Source organism: Coregonus clupeaformis, chromosome 12, assembly GCF_020615455.1.
Source record: "Coregonus clupeaformis isolate EN_2021a chromosome 12, ASM2061545v1, whole genome shotgun sequence".
Lineage (NCBI taxonomy): Eukaryota > Metazoa > Chordata > Actinopteri > Salmoniformes > Salmonidae > Coregonus > Coregonus clupeaformis.
Genome location: NC_059203.1, coordinates 22,625,345 through 22,637,379, shown reverse-complemented (window position 1 = coordinate 22,637,379; position 12,035 = coordinate 22,625,345). Strand labels below are relative to the sequence as shown.

The window sequence follows — 12,035 nt, the reverse complement described above, 5'->3', positions numbered from 1 at the left end:
TTAAATTGCATTTGACAGACTGGAATGCAATGAGGGAAGGATAGATTCACCATTCATTTCACCTCAAATTCAGCTTTATGTGTGTATACTACTGAGCTGTGGTTATGGAAAACTGATTCTGGTCTAAACCCGACCGTTCTTGAGCTTCCAATAAAGACAAATGCCTGGGATTCTACACTGTTTTCTTTTGTACACTCTTTGAGGAGAAACAATAAAATATGATCCTTTGCTGAGCGATGTCAACTCAGTTGCGTGTCTGGCTAGCATCCACAGAAAATAATAGATTTCAGAATTCATGAAGCATAAACAACAGCTTGGATTTATCCCCTGATGGACAAGTAAACCTTTTGTTCTCTTTTTTTGTAATGCAGTTAGAACCTCAGCTGTGAACCTCTGCGGTTTTACTGTTACTGATGTCAAGTTGCCTCATCTATTCTCTCTGTGTGTGTGTGTGTGTGTGTGTGTGAGTGTCTATCTGTCTGAGAGAGATAGAGAGGTGTGTGTATGGGGTGTGGTGTGTGTGTGTGTGTGTGTGTGTGTGTGTGTGTGTGTGTGTGTGTGTGTGTGAGTGAGTGAGTGAGTGAGTGAGTGAGTGAGTGAGTGAGTGAGTGAGTGAGTGAGTGAGTGAGTGAGTGAGTGAGTGAGTGAGTGAGTGAGTGAGTGAGTGAGTGAGTGAGTGAGTGAGTGAGTGAGTGAGTGAGTGAGTGAGTGAGTGTGTATATATGCATTTGTTTGTATGGGCATCTATGCACGTATGTGTGTGTGTGTACGTGTGTGTGTGTGAGTGTGTGAGTGAGTTAGTGAATGAGTGAAAGTGAGTGAGTGTGTATATATGCATTTGTTTGTATGGGCATCTATGTACGTGTGTGTGTGTGGGTGTACTCACACACGCCGCCTGCTGCACGATCTCCAGGAGGCGTTTGGACGGGATGAGGAAGTCCAGCAGGCAGTGCAGTGCATCACCGTGGTAGCGCTCCTCGATGGTCCTGAACAGCTGACTAAGGACGGTGGGCGCTGTGGCCTCGAAGGGCGGGAACAGGGCCGACAGGGCACTCTGAATGGACGGGTCCAGGGATTCTGGATTCTAGTGAGGAGAGAAAGAGAGAGGGAGCGAGCGAGAGCGAAAGAGGAATATTTTAGTTTAATTTCACTTTTATACAAGATAGGAGTGCATGACCAAAGAGTGAATGATAATGTAATTGTAATTCATTGCAGCAATTGAAATGCATTGCAGGTATGTTTGCCAGAGTGCAAATCCCAAATCCCCCAAAAAATGTTGAACTTTGAAGTACTGTAGAGTTAACTGTATGGATATAATTTTAGGGGCATTGTAGCCTCTAGTTGTGTCTTCATATTCAGCATAATCATCAACATCATCAAAACATGATTGGAACGCTGCAAAGAAGGAACAATGCCCCAAAACCAAAACATTCCTATAAAATGTAATCATTTCACTCTCTGACTTCATTTTTAGTTCGAGGGAAATTAAAAACGGATGGTTTGGAAGATCAAGGTTTTTGTTTGAGTGTGGAATTTAACTAATCAGAAAGCCTCTCTGGATATACTTAGCTCTGTCCTCTGTGAGTGTTTCATGTCCTTCTAAAATGCACCTAATTTAAGTTGGTACTCTTCAAGCAGGGGAAGGGTCAGGGTCTGATCAGACTATGAGTGAGAGAACAAAGAAATGTATGGTCTCCATCACATCACAGGTCCCAATAGAGAAGAAGCTGTGTAAAATGACACTGTTGTGCACTAAAGTCATGCATGATGGTAGTGTTTACTACATACAGTGCCTTCGGAAAGTATTCAGACCCCTTGACTTTGCTCAAGCCAGCCTACAACCTTATTCTAAAATGGATTTTTTTTATTTATATATCCTCAGCAATCTACTCAAACTACCCCATAATAACAAAGCGAAAACAGGTTTTTAGAATTTGCACATTTATAAAATAACAAAACAGAAATACCTTATTTACATAAGTATTCAGATCCTTTGCTATGAGACTCAAAATTGAGCTCAGGTGCATCCTATTTACATTGATCATCCTTGAGATGTTTCTACAACGTGATTGGAGTCCACCTGTGGGAAATTTAATTTGGTTGGACATGATTTGGAAAGGCACACAACTGTCTATATAAGGTCCCAGAGTTGACAGTGCATGTCAGAGCAAAAACCAAGCCATGAGGTCGAAGGAATTGTCAATAGAGCGCCGAGACAGGATTGTGTCGAGGCACAGATCTGGGGAAGGGTACCAAAAAATGTCTGCAGCATTGAAGGTCCCAAGAACACAGTGGCCTCCATCATTCTTAAATGGAAGAAGGTTGGAACCACCAAAACTCTTCCTAGAGCTGGCCACCCGGCCAAACTGAGCAATCGGGGGAGAAGGGCCTTGGTCAGGGAGGTGACTAAGAACCCGATGGTCACTCTGACAGAGCTTTACAGTTCCTCTGTGGAGAAGGGAAAACCTTCCAGAAGGACAACCATCTCTGCAGCACTCCACTAATCAGGCCTTTATGGCACAGTGGCTAGACGGAAGCCAAGATTGAACTCTTTGCCCTGAATGCCAAGCGTCACATCTGGAGGAAACCTGGCACCATCCCTATGGTGAAGCATGGTGGTGGCAGAATCATGCTGTGGGGATGGTTTTCAGCGGCAGGGACTGGGAGACTAGTCAGGATCGAGGCAAAGATGAATGGAGCAAAGTACAGAGAGATCCTAGATGAAAACCTGCTCCAGAGCTCTCAGGTCCTCAGACTGGGGCAAAAGTTCACTTTCCAACAGGACAAAGACCCTAAGCACATAGCCAAGACAAGGCAGGAGTGGCTTCGGGACAAGTCTCTGAATGTCCTTGAGTGGCCCAGCCAGAGCCCGAACATCTCTGGAGAGACCTGAAAATAGCTGTGCAGCAACGCTCCCCATCCAACCTGACAGAGCTTGAGAGGATCTGCAGCGAAGAATGGGAGAAAATCCCCAAATAAAGGTGTGCCAAGCATGTAGCGTCATACCCAAGAAGTCTCGAGGCTGTAATCACTGCCAAAAGTTCTTCAACAAAGTACCGAGTAAAGGGTCTGAATACTTATGTAAATGTAATATTTCATTTTTTAAATGTTATTATTATAAATTAGCAAACATTTCTAAAACCTGTTTTTGCTTTGTCATTATGGGGTATCGAACATAGATTGATGAAGGGAAAAAACGATTTAATCAATTTTAGAATAAGGCTGTAACGTCACAAAATGTGGAAAAAGTCAAGGGGTCTGAATACTTTCCAAAGACACTGTATATGCTATGCTACATATGTCTGTTTCAGATAGTCACGGCAATAAGAACTAGGCCACATTTTTCCGGGGTTGCGCCCTGCTTTCTGCTCCTTGGACCAGCTGTGGAGAATAGTACAAACAAAACACATGGAAGCAATCGGGGGAAGAGGTTTAAAGGGATGTTACACGCCAAAATCAAAGTTTGTTTGAAAAGGTAGTCTACTGTCAAGTAGTCCCAAATGTGGTGATGCTTTCCATTGTGTACTGCAGTAGTTCCCAACAAGGGGTACTTGGCCTATCCACAGGGGGTACTTTAGAAGACTCATGAAACCATAAGCCTACTGGTAAAATGCACATGAGGGGGTACTTCAGGGGTACTCCAGGCAGAGCAAAATTCAGTTGGTGGTACAGTAACTCAAAAAGGTTGGGAACATTTGTGATAGACAAGGGACGTTTAAGTGTTTTTCCATCTAAATGTGCGTGGCTATGCTTAAGTGTTTTTCTATCACGAATGTTGAATAAAATTATCTTTGAACTTACTCTGCCAATTTTCCATGGGGTTGGTCCTTCAGCTGGTCGAAATTTGAAACATAAGTATTATTAAACTGACTTCAAAACGTAGGTATCTCTGTGTTGCAATCAATAAGTGTTTGCGCATGCCCTATGGCTCGTGCAGAAGACGCAAGTACATGCACCGAAGTCTTGCAGGTGTTTACATGGTTTTGCGCATGTGCCAGGTGCCAGGTGATCAAAATTTCACCTCCAGTGCCAGCGCTCTAAAATGTAGTTTAAGTAATAGTTTCCTTTGGGTATTTTGTCTCAAATGTTCGACAAGCTGAAGGACCAATTTTGTTGTGTTACAGCTTGAATTTAAATGGGATGTTTTTTAGAATTACATTTGTTGTCACTGGCCTACACACAATACCCCATAATGTCAGTGGAATTATGTTTTACATTTTTTTCTCCTCAAATTAATTAAAAATGAAAAGCTGAACTGTCTAGAGTCAATAAGTATTCAGCCCCTTAGTTATGGCAAGCCTAAATAAGTTCAGGAGTAAAATGTGCTTAACAAGTCACAAAATAAGCTGTATGGACTCAGTGTGCAATAATAGTGTTTAACGTGATTTTTTTTATGACTACGTCATCCCTGTACCTCACACATACAATTATATGTAAGGTTCTTCAGTTGAGCAGTGAATTTCAAACAGATTCAACCACAAAGACCAGTGAGGTTTTCCAATGCCTCGCAAAGAAAGGCACCTATTGGTAGATGGGTAAAACAATTATAAAGCAGACATTGAATATCCCTTTGAGCATGGTGAAGTTATTAATTACACTTTGGATGGTGTATCAATACAGCGTCACTACAAATATACAGGTGTCCTTCCTAACTCAGTTGCTGGAGACGAAGGAAACGGCTCTGGGATTTCCCCATTAGCCAATGGAGACTTTAAAACAGTTACAGAGTTGAATGGCTGTGTTAGGAGAAAACTTAGGATGGATCAACAACACTGTAGTTACTCCACAATACTAACCTAATTGACAGAGTGAAAAGAAAGAAAGCTTGTACAGAATACAAATATTCCAAAATATGCATCCTGTTTGCGACAAGGCACTAAAGTAATACTGGAAAAAATGTGGCAAAGCAATTCACTTTTTGTTCTGAATACAAAGTGTTATGTTTGGGGCAAATCCAACACAACACATTACTGAGTACCACTCTCCATATTTTAGAGTATAGTGGTGGCTGCATCATGTTATGGGTACGCTTGTAATGGTTTAGGACCGGAGAGCTTTTCAGGATATTTTTTTTTTACTGAATGGAGCTAAGCACAGGCAAAATCCTAGAGGAAAACCTGGTTCAGTCTGCTTTCCACCAGACACTGGGAGATGAATTCACCTTTCAGCAGGACAATAACCTAAAACACCAGGCCAAAGCTACACTGGAGTTGTTTACCAAGAAGACAGTGAATGTTCCTGAGTGGACGAGTTACAATTTTGACTTAAATCTGCTTGAAAATATTTGGCAAGACCTGAAAATGGTTGTCTAACAATGATCAACAACCGATTTGACAGCTTGAAGAATTTCGAAAATAATGATGGACAAATGTTGTACAATCCAGGTGTGGAAAGCTCTTAGAGACTTACGCAGAAAGACTCACAGCTGTAATTGCTGCCAAAGATTATTCTAACATGTATTGACTCAGCGTGAAGAACAGCTATGTAGATGTGCCTGGAGAAGTGGGTATACTCTAATTTTGCCCAACATTTCCAGACCGGCCTGCCCCGCGAAGGGACGCCACCCTGTGTGAAATATTCTATGACAAACAGTGACATACACTCTGAATGACCTAAAATGATGAATCCCATATATTAAATTCCAACCCAAAACTATAATGTGGAAGTAGGCATATTTAGATTTTTCTAAATGTTTTCAGGTTTTCATAACAATGCTTAAATCACATCAGCAGACTGTTTGTGAGGTCTGGGGAAAATCTAAGAAATTTTGATTTTTTTTAGTTTAGTTACTTTAATTCAAGCGCACCTAGCACTGTTGGTTTGGTTAGTGGTGTTTCTGTAGCACATGAGATGGAGTTAGCAAAACAAATGGCCACTGGATTGATGCAAATAATCATGATATAATTCTGCCAGGTAGGCATAGGCTACTTTTAGCTAGCTAACATTTAATTGAGAAGGTTATTGGGAAAGCATTTCCATCTACCAGAAGACGGTTAGGATTAGCATCGCTATATTGTTCCTGTTCCTTAATTGTTTGGAAGTTTTTCTTCATATTATAAGGCATGTCTTACCACGCTTCAAAGTAGCCAATAGCCAAAATCCCAACATAGAAACGTGGAGGAAATTATTTTATAAAGACTTACTCATTATGCGTTTTCTTGTTCTATTGGTTTTCTTTTAACTTTCTTTCATTGTCTAGCAGCCAAAGTCATTATCCTAGTCATATTAGCAACCCATGATAATTGTTGAATTTTTAGATCACTCCTCTTTCTAAATTTTCGAATGGATATTTCCATATCTGTCCATGAAACTGCTTGCATGTGTGTTGCACATTTAAGAACAGTGTTTTCCCGCAAATTGCTTCTTGGGACTGTCACGTTTGTTGAATACAGGATTGGACCAAGGTGCAGCGTGGTATGCGTACATGTTCGTTTATTAAATAAACACTGAACAAAACATCAAAAGCAACGTAACGTGAAGTTCTAAAGGCTAACATTAAACAAGCCAAACACACAGAAACAAGATCCCACAAAACAGGTAGGCAACATGGCTACCTAAGTATGATCCCCAATCAGAGACAACGATCGACAGCTGCCTCTGATTGGGAACCACACCCGGCCAACATAGATCTGCAATATCTAGATCTTACACATAGAAATTCACACCCTGACCAAACCAACTAAAGAAAACCGGGCTCTCAAGGCCAGGGCGTGATAGGGACATTTGCGTGTAGGCCTACCACCATGTGCATATTGCCTAAAATGTGAAGAAATAAATAGTTTATCAACATTTTAAGTTAAACATCCTGATCTGTTCCATCAGCCGTATTAATTAATATGGCGTATACCTCCACTACACTACGTTGATACGCATCGTGGGGATTAAGAGGTGAGTATACGTAATGCCCACTGAAAAATAAGTGGGTATACGGCATATACCTGCATATACCCTCCACTACACCACTGGGGTTGAATACTTATCTAATCGAGAAACTGTATATTAGTGTTTTATTTTTCATTCATTTTTTACAAATGTTAGAGTATTTTGTGTAGATCGTTGACAGATGCTTTCAATATTGTAAAGCATTTAGAAGCCTAGATATGTCCAAAAAGCCAAACACTGCTCATTTTGTTGAATATAGTGAAAGCAACACTCCTTCTCCAACCAAGGAAGAGGACCAAACTGAAGAGAAGGATATTCAGCTATTCAAATCAAATCAAATCAAATGTTATTGGTCACAACACATATTTAGCAGATGTTATTGTGGGTGTAGCGAAATGCTTGCTATTGGAGTATAACTAAAGTTGATTAAAATGCTTCTTTATTGTCAAACATGTAGCCCATATCCCTTTCACAGAAAAAAAAGCTTTCATACCTTTATAAATGGGCTTCCTATGGATTCAAGGACCAATCAGAATACAGAATATGGAATAACATGATGTGATTGGTAATGAGCTACATAAATCTGACCAATTGTTTTCAGACAATTGAACACAATTGGTCAGATATATGTACAGTAGCTCATTTACTATTTGGATTACTATGGCTGTGTTTACACATGCAGCCCAATTCTGATATTTTTCCACTAATTGGTTCTTTGACCAATAACATCAGATCTTTTCACATCAGATCTTTTTCAGAGCTGATCTGATTCGTCAAGATACCAATTAGTGAAAAAAGGATCAGAATTGGGCTGCCTGTGTAAACGCAGCCTAATTCTTGGTTTCTGTGAGGATTGGTGAACATGCTACCTGAAAACAGTTACCTGGAAAATCCATGGATTTTTAAGACTGTATTCCTATTTCATCTGAATGCAGCTGAGCTCTAGGTCTGTAGGCCTGGCATGTGTATTTGACTAGAATATGTCTTTGGCTTTGTCTAGGATTGAGAGAGCACGCGCATATTTTGCGTAGTCAGTTGGCAGCTTTGGTCCACGTTTCACACTTGTACAGTGTATGTTGGATTGGATTGGATGTCTTAGCACAGAGATGCAGAAGAAGCATGCTTGCTCTCACAGTCGGTTCACAGTTCCCCTCCTCTGTGTTGATCTCCAACCCCGCAATGACTGTTTTTAGACCTGACCTGATTTAGCTCTCTGGTTTAGCCAAGGCCACTGGGAGGTTCAGGGTAAACAGGGCTCCAACATCTTCAAAGGCCTCACACTTGCTGAGAGAGAGATTTGCTAACATATGCTATGCTAATACAGTGGGGGAAAAAAGTATTTAGTCAGCCACCAATTGTGCAAGTTCTCCCACTTAAAAAGATGAGAGAGGCCTGTAATTTTCATCATAGGTACACGTCAACTATGACAGACAAATTGAGGAAAAAAATTCCAGAAAATCCCATTGTAGGATTTTTAATGAATTTATTTGCAAATTATGGTGGAAAATAAGTATTTGGTCACCTACAAACAAGCACGATTTCTGGCTCTCACAGACCTGTAACTTCTTCTTTAAGAGGCTCCTCTGTCCTCCACTCGTTACCTGTATTAATGGCACCTGTTTGAACTTGTTATCAGTATAAAAGACACCTGTCCACAACCTCAAACAGCAGTCACACTCCAAACTCCACTATGGCCAAGACCAAAGAGCTGTCAAAGGACACCAGAAACAAAATTGTAGACCTGCACCAGGCTGGGAAGACTGAATCTGCAACAGGTAAGCAGCTTGGTTTGAATAAATCAACTGTGGGAGCAATTATTAGGAAATGGAAGACATACAAGACCACTGATAATCTCCCTCGATCTGGGGCTCCACGCAAGATCTCACCCCGTGGGGTCAAAATGATCACAAGAACGGTGAGCAAAAATCCCAGAACCACACGGGGGGACCTAGTGAATGACCTGCAGAGAGCTGGGACCAAAGTAACAAAGCCTACCATCAGTAACACACTAGGCCGCCAGGGACTCAAATCCTGCAGTGCCAGACGTGTCCCCCTGCTTAAGCCAGTACATGTCCAGGCCCGTCTGAAGTTTGCTAGAGTGCATTTGGATGATCCAGAAGAGGATTGGGAGAATGTCATATGGTCAGATGAAACCTAAATATAACTGTTTGGTAAAAACTCAACTCGTCGTGTTTGGAGGACAAAGAATGCTGAGTTGCATCCAAAGAACACCATACCTACTGTGAAGCATGGGGGTGGAAACATCATGCTTTGGGGCTGTTTTTCTGCAAAGGGACCAGGACGACTGATCCGTGTAAAGGAAAGAATGTATGGGGCCATGTATCGTGAGATTTTGAGTGAAAACCTCCTTCCATCAGCAAGGGCATTGAAGATGAAACGTGGCTGGGTCTTTCAGCGTGACAATGATCCCAAACACACCGCCCGGGCAACGAAGGAGTGGCTTCGTAAGAAGCATTTCAAGGTCCTGGAGTGGCCTAGCCAGTCTCCAGATCTCAACCCCATAGAAAATCTTTGGAGGGAGTTGAAAGTCCGTGTTGCCCAGCGACAGCCCCAAAACATCACTGCTCTAGAGGAGATCTGCATGGAGGAATGGGCCAAAATACCAGCAACAGTGTGTGAAAACCTTGTGAAGACTTACAGAAAACGTTTGACCTGTGTCATTGCCAACAAAGGGTATATAACAAAGTATTGAGAAACTTTTGTTATTGACCAAATACTTATTTTCCACCATAATTTGCAAATAAATTCATTAAAAATCCTACAATGTGATTTTCTGGATTTTATTTTCTCATTTTGTCTGTCATAGTTGACGTGTACCTATGATGAAAATTACAGGCCTCTCTCATCTTTTTAAGTGGGAGAACTTGCACAATTGGTGGCTGACTAAATACTTTTTTTCCCCACTGTATATGCCAAAATGCCTCAAACTGGCTACAAGATATATGCTAACTTATGCTAAATGCTAATGTATGATAACCTGCTAATGAACTGCCCTCTTGAGCAAAATACTCTGTGCATTATACAGCAGTGTTTCACAATCCCTTCCTGCACTGTTTTTAAATTTTTTTGTACTAGCCTAGGACTAACACCTGTTTCAAATAATAATCGCCAAGCTCCTGATTAGTTGGATGAGGTTTGTTAGTGCTGGGCTAGAACAAACACATGAGTCCGTCCCTCAGGAATCATCTAAAAAACACTGTTCTACAGAATATAAACAAGGTTTTACTTTTACCATTATGCTAATGTTGATCGAGGTATGGCTTTGCAGTTGTGCTCACATTATTAGTACATTACACCAACAGGACGTGTATAAAAAAACACACAAAAAACGAAACACTTATGGTTGTATTGAACCTCCATCGATAGTTTACTAATTACATGAAATCTTCGTGTTTGTTAGAAAGATTACATGTCCTAATCTGAAAAGAATGCTTCTTTTTGCTAATTGTGTACATCTGTCACAATACATCAGGAGTTGAAGAACAGAATTACCATTGAGGCCGGTCATCAGATGTTAATGTATAACAGCTGTGAATGAGTCATCATTCAAGAATGAGTTCTACTGTATGTCTACCAACCTAGACTTAGGGCCATGTTTAATAAAAAAGTACTTTGAAGTTATACCAGACTGAGCCAGCATATTGTCCTATATTTGCTGCTAGACAGTCTATCCATTATTTGTCCCCTATGGCCTCAAGACAAAATGAAGCAACAATGGAATCAAACAAAACACACGTGCATTTAAAACAATTAGCCAATCGGTGTGCAGTACTCTCGCAAAGGCCTTCCCACTCAACCCTACTGAGGTCAGTACTTTTTACCAGAAATAAAACTACAGACTGCGGCTTTAAACGGCCACTGCACTTCCTGATTTGGCCTCGTTTTGAAGATTGCTCATTAAGAAATGCTAGCGGCCATGACTGAAGTCAAACTAGAGTTGTCTTGGGGATTTGATGTGGGTGAGTTACGTTCGCATATCATACCCTGGCAGGTACTATTGTTGGTCCCTCCTGGGTCACCGTAGCAACAACATAGCCACTTCCTCACTTCCTTAAATTAGCCAGAATTAATCTGAGATGAATCAAGAAATATGTAAAGAATGTAGATGTTTTTTTGCCTAGGAGGTCTTAGTTGCACAATTTTACATCCAGCTAAGGTGTTTGGTGCCGTATTTTTCAAGTAAAAAAAAAAGTGCATAAAAAACAAGTCAGTGCATAAAGTCTACTGAGTCGGGAAAGTCTACTGAGTCGGGAAAGTCTACTGAGTCGGGAAAGTCTGGCTGCGCGATCAGGGCTGATTTCTGAGAACAATAACATGTCTACAACTTCATCATCTGTAATGACACATATATTTATACCTATTCCGACATAAAATGTGTTATTTTATGGCTGTTTATGACACCTACATAAGAATGGAAAAACACACAAAACCTACCACACAAGGAAAAATAATCCGTTACACCATAGTCTACGTGTAAATGGTATGTTTATATTATATAAATGTTTTTTTAATTGACCATATTAAATTATCATTATATACTGAACAAAAATAGAAATGCAACATGCAACAATTTCTATGATTTTACTGAGGTACAGTTCATATAGGGAAATCAGTCAATTGAAATAAATTCTTTAGGCCCTCATCTATGGATTTCACATGACTGGGCAGGGGTGCAGCCATGGGTGGGCCTGGGAGGGCATAGTCCCACCCAATTGGCAGCCAGGTCCGGCCAATAAGACTTTGTTTTTCCCAACAAAAGGGCTTTATTACAAACAGAAATACCCCCCTCCGATGATCCCGCAGGTTGTCACGCCCTGACATTGAGATCTCTAGGTGAGTTGGTCAGGGTGTGAAATCTAGTTTATATATTTCTATGTTGGCCGGGTGTGGTTCCCAATCAGAGGCAGCTGTCGGTCATTGTCTCTGATTGGGGATCATACTTAGGTAGCCATGTTGCCTACCTTATTTGTGGGATTTTGTTTCTGTTTCTGTTTAGCTTGTTTGATGTTTAGCCTCTTGAACTTCACGTTCTGTTGGATTTTGTGATTTTGTCGGTGTTTATTAAAATAAATGACTATGTACGCATACCACGCTGCACCTTGGTCCGATCCTTTACACAACGAACGTGACAC

At 40.9% G+C, this 12,035-nt stretch overlaps 1 protein-coding gene across 1 annotated transcript in view; it reads right to left on the bottom strand.

The window, feature by feature from the left end:
* Window positions 1–12,035, bottom strand: part of LOC121551877 — an 83,651-nt gene that overhangs the window by 48,851 nt on the left and 22,765 nt on the right. The window contains exon 2 of the mRNA XM_045223752.1: window positions 887–1,084. Within this exon, the coding sequence (XP_045079687.1) occupies window positions 887–1,084 (198 nt within the window). The remainder of the gene's footprint in view (window positions 1–886; window positions 1,085–12,035) is intronic.